Source organism: Diadema setosum, chromosome 21 (genome assembly GCF_964275005.1).
Source record: "Diadema setosum chromosome 21, eeDiaSeto1, whole genome shotgun sequence".
Taxonomy (NCBI): Eukaryota; Metazoa; Echinodermata; class Echinoidea; order Diadematoida; family Diadematidae; genus Diadema; species Diadema setosum.
The window spans coordinates 6,351,465-6,370,388 of record NC_092705.1 but is presented as its reverse complement, the minus strand read 5'-3'; the positions used below and the strand labels follow the sequence as shown (position 1 = coordinate 6,370,388).

The window sequence follows — 18,924 nt, the reverse complement described above, 5'->3', positions numbered from 1 at the left end:
AGTGTGACACAGAAGAGTCGCCGTGTAGTCGGGGAATATCAAAGAGAGGATAGAACAGTATTAATATGGATGGACATTATTGTGTTAGTGGTGGTTAATTGTAAATTTACAGCCGCATCCTTATATTGCTACGAGCTGAGACAGCCGCAGTGCTACGAGCTGAGACAGCCGCACCACTACGAGCTGAGACAGCCGCAGTGCTACGAGCTGAGACCGCCGCACCACTACGAGCTGAGGCAGCCGCTGTGCTACGAGCTGAGACAGCCGCACCACCACGAGCTGAGTCCGGGACCAGCCGCTGCTCGGTGACACAGTCACGGTCGTCAGCAGAGACGCTGTCATCACTGGCCGGGCCAGACTGGTCGACGTCGGCACCGACGCTGCGCCCTAGCGATCTACAAGACGCACGGGGGCGCCCTCCAGCGACGTCATAGGACACAGAACTCGGCAAGATAACGCCTGACCGTTGATAGTTGCAGGAGCTCCGTAGGCAGTAATACAAGTGGAGTGTAATTGTAACAGGGAGTTTGATGAGGTTGATTTAATCTAATGAATTCAGCGGAATATTTGATTTAAGTATATAAGCAGATAATTTATTTATGTTGTGTTGCGTTATGATGATATCTGTCAGAAAACATAGAACCCGCAGCGGAATTAAAATTGTGTTTATTGCATTTTGAATCCAAAACAAAAATCTTCACGCTGTGTTATTAACGTGGTCTATACTAGAGTAGAGTAGCGCAGTAAGTTCCCCCTGACAATTTCTGGCGACCACGAAGGGACCTTATGTTTGGGGAATAGTGAATGATTATTGGAACTAGGTGAAATTATAAAGCAGAGTGCTAGAAGGTAGGCAAAAGAAAAAAGGGTAGGATTGTGCAGTTATCAGTGTGAAACTGTATTCATGCATATTCTGGTATGGTAATCATGTTGCAATAGAGAATTGTGAAGGTAATTAAGAGTGTTGTGATAGTTGTGTAGGGTAGTTGTGAAGGGTTAGTGACAAGTGTAGACTGTAACCGGTTTGTCTGTATGAGTATTTTTCCTTAGCACAGGGCGGTCCGTCAGAGCGCGTTGCGGTTTGGGAGAGTGCTGCCTGCCCCATCGATTCGTCCTCGCCTCGTCTGCCTATCCGTGAACGAGCTGCAGTCAGTGAGTGTATTCTCCGAGGGAATTGACGCAGCAGACTAAGTGAGATGGAGCTTGAGAGATTGGCGAAGATTGGTGAGTCTCTTGGGTTTAAGGGTGATGAGCTGCAGGACTTCATAACCAGAGAACGGGAGAACGCTAAGGAAGAGCGGGCGAGAGAGAGGGAAGCGAGGGCAGAAGAGCGAGAATTAATTAAGTTAAGGTTGGAATTAGAGAAGGCTAAGGGAAACTCAAATAATGGGAACAATAGTTGTAATGGTTCAGTTGTACAGGCCCCGAAGCTACCGACGTTTAATGATAGTAAAGATCAGATGGATGCCTACCTTAACAGATTTGAGAGATACGCAACCACACAGCGGTGGCCGGAGGAGGCGTGGGCCACGAATCTCAGTGCTTTACTTACGGGGAAAGCATTAGAAACGTACGCAAGGTTGAGTGATGTAGAAGCACAGGATTATGGGGTTGTGAAGAAGGCGCTTCTTAATAGGTACTCTCTAACAAGTGAGGGATTCCGAAAGAAGCTACGGGCGGCGAAGCCTGACAATGGGGAAACCGCCAGTCAATTTGTTGTTCGAATGCGGAGTTATTTAGACAAATGGGTAGAACTAGCGGGAGCAAAACCTCAGTATGAAGCGTTAGTAGAGTTGATGTTAATGGAGCAGTTCCTTACTAGTTGTTCGCAACCAATGGTACTGTTCATTCGAGAACGTAGGCCGACAGCCCTAAGTGAAATGGTCGAGATCGCCGACCGCTTCGTAGAATCTCGATCAGGATGGTATTCACCGGCAGGTCACAAGGGCCCACAAACCAGGCCTGCTCCGAATCAGAGTAGTCGTCCCAATACAGGTACCGCTCGCCCAAAGCCGGACGCCAAGCCAAGGGAGGAGACCCCGCGCGACAAGCCCGGGTGCTTTCTATGCGGTAGCACCCGACACTTCGCGAGGAACTGTCAGAAACGCCACAAGCCGGAGAAGCTGGCCGCGGGAGTCGACAAGTCGTCCTATCCACAGGCGCGAGACGGGAAGAGTTCTGGAGCGACGGCCGCGACGGACGAAAAAGAAGAGAGGGACGTGGTAGCTGACAACCGTCGAGAGGGAGACAAGAACCGGCGAGGCACGGGTGAGAAAGGGTGTCTATTAATCGACTCTTGCTTTTCATGTAGTCCCACCACACAGGTACACGAAAAAGAGCAGCGAAAGGATACCATGCTACCGAGTGTAAGTGCCGCCTGTGGAGCGAAGCCAGTTCGGGCAATGCCAGTAGTTAGCGGACTCCTAAACGGCAAGAAGGTGACCGTCCTGCGAGATAGTGGATGCTCGACAGCCGTCGCCAAGGCCGAGTTGATCGAACACCAGCAGTTGACAGAGGAGGTGCGCACGTGTGTCCTGATTGATGGCACGGTGAGAGAATTCCAAGTCGCTAAGGTACACGTGGATACGCCCTACTATGAAGGGAAATTGGAAGTGTTGTGCGTGACTAACCCGATTTATGACTTGATACTAGGTAATGTCCCAGGAGTGAGAGAGCCAAGCCAGCCAGACCGGGAATGGACGCCAACTGAGCCTGACGAGGATACAGCCCTAGCAGTGGAGACTCGGAGTAAACGTCGTGACGTTACCAAACCACTGAGGGAACTGAGGGTGCCTGGTCAGAAAGAGGCGATAACGGCGGAGCAATTCCGGCAAGAGCAGGAGAAGGACGCCTCGCTCGGGAACATTCGGAGACAGATCGAGTCAGGAGAAGAGAAGGTGAGCCGAAAGGGCAATAAGACTAAATTTGTCATGAAGGGAAAGTTGATGTACCGGAAGTTTTCATCCAGTTATGCAGACAGCAAGGATGCAACATGGCAGTTGATTGTACCGGAAAAACTTCGACGACATGTCTTGTCCCTCGCTCACGAGTCCTTGTTAGGTGGACACCTGGCAACGAAGAAGACTTCGGAGAAAATCAGCGCAAATTTCTACTGGCCGGGGATGTATGCGGACACTCGTCGATTCTGTCGGTCTTGTGACGGATGTCAGCGCTCACTCCCCAAGGGAAAAGTCAGTAAGGTGCCCCTCGGCACGACCCCCTTGATCGACGAGCCATTCAGACGCGTCGCGGTTGACATAGTCGGCCCAATCACGCCGGTCACCGGACGAGGGAATAGGTATATCTTAACTTTGGTCGATTATGCCACCAGGTACCCCGAAGCGATGGCACTACGTAACATCGATACCCAAACCGTGGCGGAGGCTCTTCTCAGCATGTTCTCTCGGGTAGGCTTCCCGCGCGAAATGCTGACAGATCGAGGGACCCAATTCACGTCAGGTGTCATGAAGGAAGTAAGCCGATTGTTGTCTATCACGCATCTCACCACCACGCCCTACCACCCCGCGTGTAACGGGCTAGTGGAACGATTCAACGGCACATTAAAGCTTATGCTCAAAAAGATGTGTGAAGAACAACCCAGAGAATGGGATCGGTACCTCGACTCCCTTCTGTTCGCCTATAGAGAGACGCCCCATGACAGCACGGGGTTCGCACCCTTCGAACTGTTATACGGCAGAGACGTTCGAGGACCCCTCATGATCTTGAAAGAACTGTGGACAGACGAGGATACGGTGCCCGAGACGAAGACGGCGTACCAATACGTCATGGACCTCCGAGAAAAGCTGGAGAAAACATGTGAAATAGCAAGCCAGGAGCTGATGAAGGCACACGAAGGATATCGCAAAAACTACAACCGGAGAGCCAAGGCACGATCGTTCAAGGTCGGAGACGAGGTGTTGTTACTACTCCCTACCGATAAGAACAAGTTACTGATGCACTGGAAGGGGCCGTTCCGGGTGGTAGGTGTCGTGGGTAAGATGGATTACCGCATCGACACTGGGCAGAGGGTGACAACCTTCCATGCAAACCTGCTGAAACGATATCTGCGGAGAGAGGATGACCAGCAGGGCAATGCAAATACAGGCACCCCGTTCGACGTCGCCGCAGCCTCGGTCGTCGAAGAGGATGACGACGAGCCCCACACCGATGACGCCGAAACGCACACGGACCCACCTAAACCAAAGCTTCTGGAAGTACCAACGCTACAGCAAACTCAAACCTTTGAAGACGTGAAGGTAAGCCCTGATCTCACGAGTAAACAAAAATCAGAAGCAAAGCAATTACTGAACAAGTACTCTGATTCATTAACAGATGTCCCCGGGGTTACCAACGCTGGCTACCATGACATCGAGCTGACAGATCCGAGGCCAATCCAGAGTCGGCCATATCCACTGCCCCACGCCCTAAGGGAAGTCGTGAAGCGTGAGGTAAAAGAGATGCTCGACTATGGGGTCATCGAGCCTTCGACGTCGCCATACGCATCGCCGATTGTCTTAGTGTCCAAGAAAGACGGGACCAATCGATTCTGCTGCGATTTCCGGAAGCTTAATGTCGTCACCGTCAAGGACGCCGAACCAATACCGGACCAAGATGAGATATTTGCCAAGTTAGCAAACGACCAGTACTTCTCGAAGATAGATCTGACAAAAGGATATTGGCAGATGCCACTAACAGATAGAGCGAAGCCACTGACCGCGTTCGTCACCCCAGATGGCCTCTATCAGTTTCGGACTATGCCATTCGGCCTCGTCAACGCCCCGGCGTCGTTTAGCCGCTTGATGAGGAGCATACTTCGTGGAGTGCCGTGCGTCGATAATTTTATCGACGATATCCTGATCCACACCGTCACATGGGAACAGCACCTGGACGTGCTTGAAGAAGTGCTGCATCGTCTGAGACATGCCAACCTCACAGCCAAGCCAAACAAGTGCTTCGTCGGCTTCAACACCATCGAGTTCTTGGGCCACCAAGTAAGCAGGGGCTGCGTGAGGCCCACGCTCGACAAGGTCGACTCCATTGTGAGCGCCCCACGCCCGGAGACGAAGAAACAGCTGCGGTCCTTCATCGGGCTAGCAGGATACTACCGCAAGTTCGTGCCGAACTTCTCGGCGACTGCCGTCCCACTGACAGACCGCACTAAGAAGGGAGAGCCAAACAAGGTAAAGTGGGAGAAGGAACAAGAACAAGCGTTCAGGAGTTTGAAGGCCGCACTGGCTAACGCACCCATCCTCCAACTCCCGGATGTTGCCAAGCCATTCATCCTCCGCACCGACGCATCCTTATATTGCTACGAGCTGAGACAGCCGCAGTGCTACGAGCTGAGACAGCCGCACCACTACGAGCTGAGACAGCCGCAGTGCTACGAGCTGAGACCGCCGCACCACTACGAGCTGAGGCAGCCGCTGTGCTACGAGCTGAGACAGCCGCACCACCACGAGCTGAGTCCGGGACCAGCCGCTGCTCGGTGACACAGTCACGGTCGTCAGCAGAGACGCTGTCATCACTGGCCGGGCCAGACTGGTCGACGTCGGCACCGACGCTGCACCCTAGCGATCTACAAGACGCACGGGGGCGCCCTCCAGCGACGTCATAGGACACAGAACTCGGCAAGATAACTCCTGACCGTTGATAGTTGCAGGAGCTCCGTAGGCAGTAATACAAGGGGAGTGTAATTGTAACAGGGAGTTTGATGAGGTTGATTTAATCTGATGAATTCAGTGGAATATTTGATTTAAGTATATAAGCAGATAATTTATTTATGTTGTGTTGCGTTATGATGATATCTGTCAGAAAACATAGAACCCGCAGCGGAATTAAAATTGTGTTTATTGCATTTTGAATCCAAAACAAAAATCTTCACGCTGTGTTATTTACGTGGTTTATACTAGAGTAGAGTAGCGCAGTAAGTTCCCCCTGACAATGAATAAGAAAGAAAGAAACCGAGAGAATATAAAACGCGAGTTAAAAAAAAAAAACAACTATAACAACAACAACAACAACAACAGAAGAGATGATATGTCAGTTCCCGGTGTTACAGAAATAATCATATTATGTATTGCACTCTGTTTTTCGTGTAAAAAATCACAATAGGGTTAAAACTTGAGAGATAAAATTCTACTCTGTTTTTTAAATACAGGAAAAGATGACAAAACTTGCATAAAACGAGGTAAGTCGTTCCAAAGATTTGACCCTTGATAATGCAGAGATCTCTTATAATATTCCGTGCGGGGTGTATTGATTTTTAGTGGGCAAGAGAGTGCATATCGAGTTCGCAAATTGACATTACGAAAAACAACTATTTCTTTTAAATACACTGGCACCATATCGTTGATCAATTTGTACATAAAAAGATACGTTTGGTATTGCTTCCTTTGTATGTAATCGCCTCATATAACTATGAGGCGATTTCAATCAGTACGAACATAGTAAAGTACACAAACAACCGTGAATTTTTGGACATTTAGCTAAATTTTGATACGAGTATCATGTCGTCTTCCCGGGTGTCAGTAATTTACATCTTAGATAAATTTAATTCCCCACAGTAATAATTAAAAACCGCATTAGTGTATTCAACAACAAACACATTGTAATTTCGATAGAACGAAAGAAAACTGCCTGTCCAGAGGACTTCGTTATAACGGGAATCCACTGTAATCAAATTTGGGATTTGCAAACAAGGTCATAAAAGGAGCATTCAGATTAAAAGTGTGCGAAGTTAATTCAAAGGTACATAACTTGTACTGCGTTTTAAATTGAATGTTGATAACGTCTACATCTGGATCATACATGATGGTGGAAATAAAACGTATGTAAATTTTGATGAAGACCACAAATCTGTATGATGATCGTAATTAAAATAAAGATGTAAGAAAGGAACGTTATAAACACAATGACGATGTTGTGATGATCTTATTGAAATAACTAAATGTAAATTAGATATAAAGAAAGCCATTATGATGACATGACGAATTTAGGATTTTATATTGTAGTTTACATAACATGTTTACTAGAAGAAAACAAATCTGGATGTTCAAAACAAATTGAAAAAAAAAATGCTGATCATGATGATGACATTTAAGATAAAAAATAAAAGTCATGTTCAGTAATCAACAGGACATAATTACTCTTGCTTATTTATAAATGTAGGTACATATTACGATATTGAATACGTGCATTAAGAAATTAAGAAAATCGTTTTTATCAAAAACTAAACTAAAAGTGCCTATCGAGACAACTGTATTTTGAATGTACAAACTTGGAATTCCATGCTAAACGCGAAATTGAATGCTTACCTTTGAACTTGTGGCTACAAATTTGGGTGCCTGAAACGAATTTTAAAGCATTAAACGTGAAATCGTTTGACCAATAAGTCACATCACCCCATCAAACATACGGATTTGAATGCACACAAAATGAAAATGAATGACAATTCCACGAACTTTCCCGGCAAAACCTATATTAGATACACGATCGTAGGCAAGAGAAACAGAAAACGAAGAACAGACATGATAATTAAATCTTCAAATTATGCAACATAATGTTAGGAAGGCTATTGTGATATTGTGCCACAAGGTTTCAACACCACAATTTTACGTTTACTTCGCTATACAGTCAATCTCTAATTAGTGACGTCAGCCGTGCGATATCCCCCCTTTTTTTTTTTTTTTTTTTTTTTTTTTGCTCAAAGTTGAGCAGGGTGAGAGCGACAGTGCGTGAATGGTACTACAATGTATTACCTGCATGTCGCTTGATTAGCAACCAACCATGCTGATCGTTGCATTCTTTTAGGCGTTGTTCATGTACTGTTGTATTTATGAGTTCGTGTTTCAGTGCTCGAACAAACTGCAAACGGCGCCTGTAACCTTTCTGCACATACCATACTGTAGGCCTACATGTTATTGTATGTGTTTTTACTTATAGATATGCACAACTACGCGTCTATACTTGTAAGTTTACTGTTACCAAATTTTTATATCGTAAAATTGGTTTATATTTTGTCAAGCTGATTGGGTTTCCATTCTGTACATACGTTGTTTTCATATTTTGTATTTTTATTTTTATTTTGAACTCACGTACCCCAATGGGGTGAATGAGTTCATAAATTATCAAGCTATCAAACACAGTGGCGGATCGGGGGGGGGGGGGGGGAGAGGGAGCGCACCGGACTCCCCCGGGTATTTTTTTGTTTTGTTTAAACAGAACAAATAAAAAGAAAAAAGGAATGCGTGCACCTCACCCCTTTAATTTTGTAAAGGCGCCCCCTTTACGGAATTTTTGGATCCGCGCCCCTGAAAGTATAAAAACTCCTTGAACTATAACGGTCTACCGTATTACCAAACAATAGCACGCACAAACAAACAAGTATATAGACAAATAATATACCCATCCACAGCTTGCGATACGTGCTGAACGCTCATTTATCCGCACGATGCTATACATACCGGCGGGGTTGGAATATACTGTGTGTATTTATGATAATATACATGTAGGCCCTTCAAACCATATTAAGCGAATATAATTTTTCGCGAAGTAGAACTTCCCCACAATTTTGCGAGTGGTTAAAATTCGCGACAGTGGAGTACAGTGCTGACTGGAGATATGAATGGAGAATTACTCCGGATCAGAGTAATATTTTCGCAAAAATAAAAACTCGCGAAATATACGGCGTATCAGCACACAATTACGTGATCGAAGGGATCTCCCAAAGAAGGTAAGAACAGAGACCCATAGCTTTTTGTTTCTGATTTCTTGTTATTTGTTTAACCAAATTGCTTCTTTGCTGTGCGCGTATATAGGTGTATATAGGTGTATTATGTGTGCGTATATAGGTACGGTCCTGCCTAAGCCTCACAAGCCATGCGTGATTTTACACTTGATCTAAATTCACGTTAAGTTTAGACTTCTTAGGTTATTTCAGGAATGTGAAATTTCAATGAAAAGACTAAGTTTTAATATACCTATTAGCCTTGTCAAAGTCTGTTTGTATATCAATCTCCGCCCGACCTGTGTTGGAGACATCTCGTGCTTTTGGGTTGTCCCCTATACGTTTACCTCATCTTCTTATCTCTAAACAGGGCCAGTGAAAATGGGTATTTGGTGAGCATTGTATTACCTGAAATGACAATAATATTGGAGACAGGTCAGAGGTCAATGTTGAAGGTCCCCGAAATTTGGCCAAAATGTCCTTTTTCGGCCATAACTTTGACTTTATAAGTAACTGGGTGAGGGATATGATTATCTTGTTTTGCATAATGGACAGAAATTATAAGGAATATTTCTTTTGTGTGAGGCCATACAATCCCCGATTAGTTGTCAAAATTACTCCATTCATCTGCAAATATATTACATTGTACCAAGATTTTATGGCAGATGCAGAAGTATTGGAGCCAGTAAGTGATGTTTGAACTTCTCGGAGCACCAAGAACGGTGCGGGAGTCACTATACACCCAAACAGTTCATGAAACTGAAATCCACACTGCTTTCATGAACATGAGATATTCATACCAGAAATACCCTTGTTCACAGTTACAATATGAGCGCGACCATTGTGCAGATAAAGGTCATTGCAGACCTTTTCCAACTTGTCGCAGATGTTAAAAAACAACAACAACAAACAAACCGACAATAACAAACAAACAACAAACATGTACTGTTACTATATTCATTACTGACATGTGAATTAATACTTTCTATTTTCAATTCAGCAAACGAGATACAAAGATTGACCAGAGCAACTGCTCCAACATTGCAACTCTTAAAGAAGAAATCACCACAAACTAGACAAATTTCAAGAGAGAGAGAGAGAGAGAGAGAGAAATATTTCCTACAGAATGATACAAAAATGACAAAAACCGGATAAGAAATGAGGAAGATATAATGACATTTTTAAATTTCACACTTTTTAGGAAAACATTTCTTGACCAGTCCTTACATGGAATATTCAAATGATTGATTTGATGATATCCTCACAATTTTTCATATATGTTATATTTGAAATTCGGAGATGTTTTTATTCAGATAGCTAATACAAGTAAGAACATGTTCCCATTTCAAGATATATCAGTTAACATTGTGTTTGTTCTTTTTTGTTCTTTGGATGGTTTTAAGACGGGTTTTATATTATACAGCTGAAATATGAGATTTTTGTCATTCATTTCTGTATACTATGAAATGAATAAGAAATTGTGAGAGCATGACATCGTCATCTTGCTGATTTGAATATTCATAAGGACTGGTCAAGAAATATTTCCCGAAGAAAAAAAAGTGTTATGTCTTCCTTATTTCTTATCCGATTTTTGCCCCTTTTTTATCTTGAATATTTTTCTCTTTCTTTTGAGTGAAGTCTATTTATTATTATTATCATTTTTTTTTTGGGGGGGGGGGGATTTCCTCTCTAACATTAGCGGTACTTAAATTCATTGTGCTGATGCCCGTCGAATTGAGATATGGGTCGTGTTACGGAAAAACTTTGTTTAGTATGTTTGTTTGTTTGTTTGGGGTGTTTTTTTTTTTGCCATTTTATTCACAGATTAACTCTGGAAATTGCCGAAGTTCCTATCAACTGCTAACGTCAAGTTTGCTAATGTGTGCTGATAATGATAGAACCAACGATGTTAGTGTTCTTTTTTTTCTTTAATTTCTTTCTTTTTTTAGTAGAATTTTTAATTTTTTTTTTTTTAATCTTTGAAGCGCATAGAGACGCAATCAATAGCAGTGATATGCACTATAAAAGCACCCGGTATCATTATTATTTTTTTCTGCTATTATTATTATTATTAGTAGTAGTATAATTATCATTATCATTATCATTATTATTATTATTATTATTATTATTATTATTATTATTATTATTATTATCACCGTTATTATTATTATTATCATCACTGTTATTATCATTATTATTATTATCATGATTACTACTACTACTACTACTATCACTATTATGTACTAGTATCATCATCATCATAATGAACATTATTCTCTCCAACAAACGAGTGCAGAATTGTTGTTGTGTCCTGCAATGCCGACAGAAGACATGCTGTAGCTGCGAAACGCAAATATACCAACTTCGTACGAACCGCAGTTCAAAGGGGAAAAAGCACGCGAAAACTGGCACAGCTTTATGTGAACCAATGGAGCTACAAACGTAGCTCCATGTGTGAACACACTTTTTTCAATCTGTGTGTCATCGTCAATCTATACAGCGCCCCCACGAGCCGAAAATTCGTCTCGCACATGTCGCACGACTTGCTTTTTCTCGCTTCGCTTCGTGCTGGACGGTGAGCTCCCTGTGAAGCCCCGACTGATGCTGGACTGTCTCCCATCAGTCGCAACGTCACGTGTGGACACCACTATAAAGAAAATATAAAGAAAATTCCACAAAAATTCCCTTTTCTAGCATAATGAAGGAGCAAAGAAAGCAGGGGGAATATTTGCTACCAACTGTCAGTATCAATTTGATGGAATGTGTAATTTTCATGAAAAATGATTTTTTGTGGAATTCACGTTATATTTTCTTAATAATTACATTGTTGTCCACACATACGTCATAACCTCTAGTAGTCTCCTTATCCAGCGGTTCCAACGCCAAAACTTTGAAAATTCATAACTTTTGCATCGATTGTCCGATTTTCCTCAAACTTTCACTGCATGTTCTACTAATGTTGCTGCTTTCACTCAATCCACATTTCTCTTTGGGTCTGGGTTTCATTTAATCCAAGGAACAGTGCAAAGTCGTTCTTTCATTCTTCTCTCAGCACGGAATAAAGGGATGGTTGATGATGGGTATGTGCCTGCAGGTATATGTAATCATATATAAAAGTGCTTATTGTTCTTGTAATACTGGTATGCACGTAGATTCCTACTGTTTGTATTCTTTGCCCACTTAAGTACACACACGTACACACACACACACACACACACACACACACACACACACACACATACACACACACAACGCACACACACACACACACACACACGAACAATCACATATACACACACACCGTACATATTGTAAAATGATGAAAAAGTGAAAGATGATAATTAAACCAAAAACTTTTGTCACATTTGCACCGGCTATCTTAACCGTTGCTGACGTGACCCACTTGTCCGTGTTTAAGGAGTTCGTGGAGGACGAACACACAAATAATTGCACCTACAATGCTCTTTATAATATAACTTCACACACTTTGGCAGAAGTGAGCATGCGCAACACCAACAGCATCGGCACGCATTGTAAAAGCAGCACCCGTACAAATCTCTACGCGGAGCGAACGCTGTCTGAATGCTGAGCAAATAATGTTTCGTGTGTTCACAGGGGCCCCTTTTCAAATAGAGACAGGTTATTGATCTCGTCGACTGTGCAGCTTATGCAGACATCACCGACCCACTGATGTCATCTCTTCAACCACACTCAATCACAAACGAAGTTCGGACAGTGGATGGGGAGGCCTGGCCGCCACACTGCTAAGCTCGCTTTTATCTTTTAGTATTCCGTTCCAACATCGTGAGGACTCCTCCAGCGATTGCTCTCGTTCTAAATCTATGTAAGTTCAATTCACTGAGGGATTTATTCACGTTGAAGTTTAATGTTCGTTTCACTCGGTCACAGCCCTCTCCAGCTCCCCGAGAAGATTGACCGGGAAACCTTCATGAACTTTGAGGTAAACAACTAATTGTTTGAGGTTACGTCAAGTAATCTTGAAGAGAGATAAGAGTTGGAATCGGGAAGAAAAGAAGAGCGGGCATTGTATTCATGCAGATTCGAGTACATTGTATAAGGACCGTCTTAAAAAGCTGTTTGATGTAGGTTATTATGGGTGAACACGTGAAGGTGTCTGTAAGTTGCGAAGTGAATGCACAGTATATTGGTATTCAAGTGAGTTAAAGCCTGTGTTATTCAAATCCTGAAATGTAAGTAGCTCCTATGTGTCTTTGCTCCAACGCCACCGAGGTCCCTTTACGGCAGATTGCAGTTTCCCCACTCAAAAAGGAAAAGGAAATAGAGAAACATTCAGGTGATAAGTATAACCCGACGCTGAACTCTTGTATTCATCTACTCACATAACAAGCCTCAAAGGAAATCAATGTGAACAGCTCCATTTAAAATGGAGTGGATTCTGTAACATTAAATTCATCTTCACTAACCACAGCACATATACCGGTTTCTCTTGAAAAGCTAATCATTGTGGATGTTTCTTCACTTTACTTTAATCGTAAAGTAACTCATCTAGTCCCCAGAAAATAATGTGCACACTTCTCTTGTTCTATGCTGTGTCATTCGTATCATAATTTTGATGTTTTGATACTAATTGCAAGTATTTCATAAGGTCTGGTAAACAAACTAAATCTTTCATTTAGACAATATGGCCCGAATTCACGAAGGTGGTACAAATGAAACCATGGTTTAAACCATGGACAAAAACCATGGAGCACCAAGTGTCGCAAGGAATATTTCGTTACGAAATTGGTAATTTCGTCGACAAAATGATCTTTCGTTAACGAAATTATCATTTCGTGGACGAAATGTTCATTTAGTTACAAAATGTTGTCACTTCGTTACAAAATAATCATTTCATCTACAAAATTACTGATTTCGTAACGAAATATTCCATGCGACATTTGGCGCTCCATGGTTTTTGTCCATGGTTTAAACCATGGTTTCATTTGTACCACCTTCGTGAATTCGGGCCTATATGTTGTTCATTGATCCAGTTGTAGAAGTTTGAAAAGCCTCTTATATATCTTAATCTGTGATGCCATAACTGGCAACCCACTTTTCAAGATTAGAATTCTTGTTTCTCTTTCAAAGTATATACCTAATTGTCATAAATATTTGTCTGATTTTATAGTGGGGATTTACCATCTTTGAACCACTTTCCTATCTTTCTCCTTAAATACAGTACTCAGTTAGAAATCAGAGGTTTCAGTTTAATAATTGATTATTATTTTTGTTGTAAGGTGATAATTTCTACAGCCACCCCCCCCCCCATCGATTTGTCATTTTACAAAATAATAATGTTCAATTCAATTCAATGAAATTAAGCTTTTATTTCATACTTCTCGGATACATTACATCAAAAGTAATAGCACAAGTTATTGTTCCTTATCAATAATGTACAAAACAAATAAAAAACAATATACAATGTAAATACATGGTATATTCAGTAGTTATAATGAAAAAAATTGGTCGAAATTTAGGTTTGGGTTGTACAAAGAGAAATATGACGGGGCCTACATGAAAACAAGCTTGTTTAGCTGTAAGCCCCGAGTAATCAGTGTTTGTGAAAGAGAAACGGATAACGGATAAAAGTTAAGACCAGGTGATTTAATTATACTAGGTAAAGGAAACGGGAAATTCTTATATGATTAAAAAAAAAAAAAAAAAAAAAAACCACCCACCCATACTAACTTTGAACCGTAATTGTGACCGAACAATCATTTTTTGTTTCAGAGTAGAACATGATTATTTAGGGACTACTTTGGTGTATACTCGAAACTGTTCTTACATTAGAACTATCACACATGCGGCAAAAGACAAAAAAGTGGCATGTACAGCATACAGCTGTTGTGATTGGTGCCTGCCGTCGAACTCTGGCAATAGGGAGCTTTAGATTTTGACGCGCGGACGTTTGAGCCGATGCTTGCGCTGGACGTTCTCCTCTCCCTGCGTCGTGTGGAAAAGTAGCTTTAGATTACGCTGGGACGCAACGTATACAAAATAAAATCGCCCCCCCCCCCCCATTATACTGATCAGTGCATGAAGAAGCTCTCTACGTCGCAAACTGTGCGGACGTGAAAATAGCCCAGTACGCTTAGTGAAAAACTCAGGCGAAGCAAGCTAAAAATAGAATAGTGAGGTTCACACCTAGTTCCCTTTACCTTAAGGTTTTCTAAACCTCGAGGTTTTGTAAACTACGAGGCACTAAACTCTAGTTAGCGTAGATGTAGACGCATACAGTTTAGAAAACCACGACAAAACCTTAAGGCGAAGACACCACGACAACACCACAAGATTTCTTAGGGTGTTGTCGTGGTTTAAGCGCGTAGTTTAAGCGCGCTTAAACTATGACAGATGTGAACGGAGTTTTGTTAACCACGACGCTCAGTTTTTTTCCACAATAGTGCGCAACCCTATGTGCAAACTAGGCGCCCTTTATTTTCTATCGTAGTTATCTTTACCTCGAGGTTTTGCTAACTGCATGTAGGTGTGAACGGCATCGAAGTTTTGTCGTGGTTAGGGGAACGCATTTTTGCGCTCGTAGTTAGTATAACTACAAGTTTTTGGATAGGTGTAGACATGGCTATTTGACTTTACGCGCGCTACTGCGCAATCTCAGAACATGTTTTTTTCCTTTGAACGTCCGCGCGTCTAAAATCTAAAGCTCCCTATTATAATAGAAAGTGTGTGTGAGAGAGAGAGAGAGAGAGAGAGAGAGAGGCAGAGAGAAGGAGGGAGGGGGAGACGAAATAAAGTGAGGAATTGCTCATGATGAATACAGAGAACGTGACGGCAGCCAGACTACAATCTGCAGCGTGTTAACAGGTATGTTTGATCGGATAAAGATATACAACGAAATGTTACATCATAAAAAAAAAAACAATTCAAGTTTATTCAGTGTCTGCAGAATGTGCATTCAACAAAAACTCTTTTAATTTGCGTTTGAAGGAATGTAAGGACGAGCAGATTGTTATTTCGGGGGAGAGGTCATTCCAGTATCTGGGGCCTGTATACATTATGGTGTATGTGTGTGTGTGTGTGGTGTGTGTTTGTGTATGTGCTTTTCGCGAAAATGATTTATTAAGAACACCCGTGTAACGTGGGATTTCCAAGATAAATCACTGTCAATGAGAAGACATCAAAATTTTGTGCAGTTGACTTGGTTTAATTCAATTTCATTAAATGTGATATGAAGGGGAAGTGTATTGCTAAAAAGCACGAGTTTTATCCATATTGAGTGATAATCTATTGGCGTATATCCAAGACTGCAAGGACTTGAGTTCTTTATTCGTTGTGTCAACGAGGGTATAAGGATCTCTGTGTAAAGTACAGATTAGAATCATCAGCAAAACAAAAGGAAAGAATTGTTGATTTGAATTTATTGCCACTTCATGGGGTGGAACACCCTGATCAGCATAGCTGGTTTTCATGAGAACGATACAAAATAAACAGTATGGGCCTAATAAGGAACTCTGAGGGACAGATGACAATAAATTAATTTCAACTGAGAATCACGGCCATTTAAGTCACAAATTGTTTTCTGTTTGATGAATAAGCTCTAAACCAGTCCAAAGCATTTCCATTCCACGTATACAATAATAAGTGATAATGTCGTAGCTTGTAAATCAGAATATCGTGGTCAATTATGCCGAATGCTTTCGAAAATCAAGAAAAACTCCAAATGGTGTGATGGGAGAAATCGTCTAAAGCGTGAGCAACTTTATGAATAAAAGTGAGCAAGGCATGGGTCGTGCTGTGATTTTTTTGCTGAAACCAAATTGGGAGTTACAAAAAAAAAAAAAAAAATCACACTTTTCAAGAAATTTGTATGTGCGCGTGTATCCCAGCCTTTCAAGAATTTTTGAAAATGAAGTTAGCAGAGAAACAGGGCAATAATTCGTCACGAATTCTTTTTGTCCTTTTAAAAAATGGCACTACTTTAGTTATTTTCGTTTTTTGAAGAACTATGCCAGGAGATAAGGGCAGATTAAAGATGTGTGTTTATGGTGAAACTACTTCGGTAATGATAAAGAGAAAATTAGTGATTCTATCCCGTCCCAGGCTTGGTCCTATGTTTACAAAATATTTGTCGAATACTTCTGCCATGTCAGCTTGAACTTCAATGTGCTTATCATTCTTAATAATATGCCTCTGGGGTTTGTTGTTACTTTTGGAGTTCAGCACTTCATTTATCACTTCGACGTACTCTTGATGTCATATTAATGTTTGACAAACTGCCTTGAGAAAGTCTTAACAGAAGGGTGTCGCGGTAATGTCGAGGTAATGTCGGGGTAATTACCCTTTGCTGGCTAGGGCAGAATTTGGCAAAAGTTACCGCAACGTCCGAGCAACATTTTGCGTGGACAGTCTTAACAGGCAGGGTAAAAAAAACAAAAAAACAAACAAAAAACAAAACAAAATTGCCCAGACGTTGTCGCCGTAACTCTGGTTTAAAAGGCTCTGATAAAATGTGGCTTTAATGTTATGCTATAGCTGTTGTACTCTGAGAGAAAAAAAAAATACATCGATTGGACTCATTCGTCCGAAACCAGGGAAAGGGTATCGTTGCAACAAGACAAAGCGGTCATAATTTTTATCAAAATACAAGTATATCTATCTATGTAATGAGCTCGACACTAACTTGTGTGTGTGTGTGTGTGTGTGTGTGTGTGTGTGTGTGTGTCAGTAGCCCGAAGTAATGTTGTTAAGCGAAAGTAAAAATTCATTTTGAATCTTAGTTGCCCGATCGGTCCACCAAAAGATAAATTTGGTGGCCATTCACTTTACACAGGAAAAATTCTGTTCAAAATCTGATACTACTACATCTTAATCATTGCTTGCATCTCTCATATCCAAATCAGGCGCGGTGGAGCACCCCAATTTGCATCTCATTATCGCCCCGTTCTATTTGAATTTCCAACGGGCATCCACGGATGCCCGAAACTGTGTGCATGAAAAAGTCAAATCTTTACCTTCTCCTTGTGCCGCTATGTGTGCCGCTAGTAAACTCAAACTTCCCACACTATCTAAGTTTTTAAAAACCTTCCTTTTGATGAAAAAATTATGAAATTTGCTGCCCTAGAACTTGAGATATTAAAGCGTTTTGAAAATTGCCTCTCGCAAAACATCCTCTCTGTTTTTTTTTTTTTTCCGACTGGACTATGGCCGGGCTCCAATGTGTCCGAAATTTGCAACACAAGTTCATCAGGCCTCAATCCATATGGTGAAAGTTTTCGCTCGGTTCCACCTGTACTTTTTGAGGAATCAACTTGTTTCTACAGGGTTTGGAATAGAAAATTGTAGTCAGCGAAACAATTGAAAATGACGTCATTTCTTTTCCCGTAATATTGGGCATGCGTGGTACGTGAGATTCAGGATTTCGTGCTCATTGTTGGTTTGCATGTGACGCAGTCAATTTTGCTGAGTGTCGCACGGCGGTGACTGCTGAGCTGCTGCCGCGCACGCTGCATGCAGCAATGCGTTGTGTGTGCTGTGACATGCAACGCTACAGTGACGCGATTATATATACATGGGACCGACCTGTACGCTTTGCGTTCGTGTCATTTTTGACATCACCTTCTGTTTTTGTTTTTTTTTTTCCGACACAACCATGGCCGGGAATATTACGGTATGAAATTTAAAATGCAAGCAGATAAATAAATTTCGGTGTACTTTGTTCGGATGGCGCTTTGGTTCCGCAATCACACTTCGTGAATTTTAGGATGATTTTCGAGGCATATTTTTGGTAATTTTGCTCGCCAGGTTTTCGCTAAAATTTCACATTTTATCATTGTCAAATCCTTTGATATGTTATATGTGCATATTCGGTTTGTTTTCAAATTCAAACTAACTCAATTTTAATCCGAAAATAGGTTTCCTTAAATTGTTATTAGCTTGAGAAGTTGTTTACTTTTTCTCAACTACACGAGTACATGTTGTTTACTTTATGCAAATGAGGCTCGGCTGCCGATGGATTTCTGCGAGATAATTGGGGTGCTCCACCGCGCCTGAAATAGGGGGAATATTACAACCGATAATATCGTCCACGCCCAATATGTCGCAGAGTGGGACATTACAAACGTTGGCCAGGGAGGTCACCTCCCTGCGTTGACCAATGACCATCCAAAACAGAATGTCACAGCCAACGTATTATGTCACAGGTAACGTATAATTTCACATGT

At 41.9% G+C, this 18,924-nt stretch overlaps 1 protein-coding gene across 1 annotated transcript; it reads left to right on the top strand.

The window, feature by feature from the left end:
* The first annotated feature begins 1,196 nt into the window (after positions 1-1,196).
* On the top strand, positions 1,197-5,614 carry LOC140244853 (uncharacterized). The gene is made up of 2 exons (XM_072324463.1): positions 1,197-5,294; positions 5,369-5,614. The coding sequence occupies exons 1-2, from the start codon at positions 1,197-1,199 to the stop codon at positions 5,612-5,614; spliced, it is 4,344 nt and encodes a 1,447-aa protein (XP_072180564.1).
* The last annotated feature ends 13,310 nt before the right edge of the window (positions 5,615-18,924 follow it).

Coding starts and splice junctions, on each gene's coding strand:
- LOC140244853 (XM_072324463.1), top strand. CDS start 1,197: ATGGAGCTTGAGAGATTGGCGAAGATTGGTGAGTCTCTTGGGTTTAAG. Junction 5,295..5,368: donor CATTCATCCTCCGCACCGAC/GCATCCTTATAT, acceptor CTACGAGCTGAG/ACAGCCGCAGTGCTACGAGC.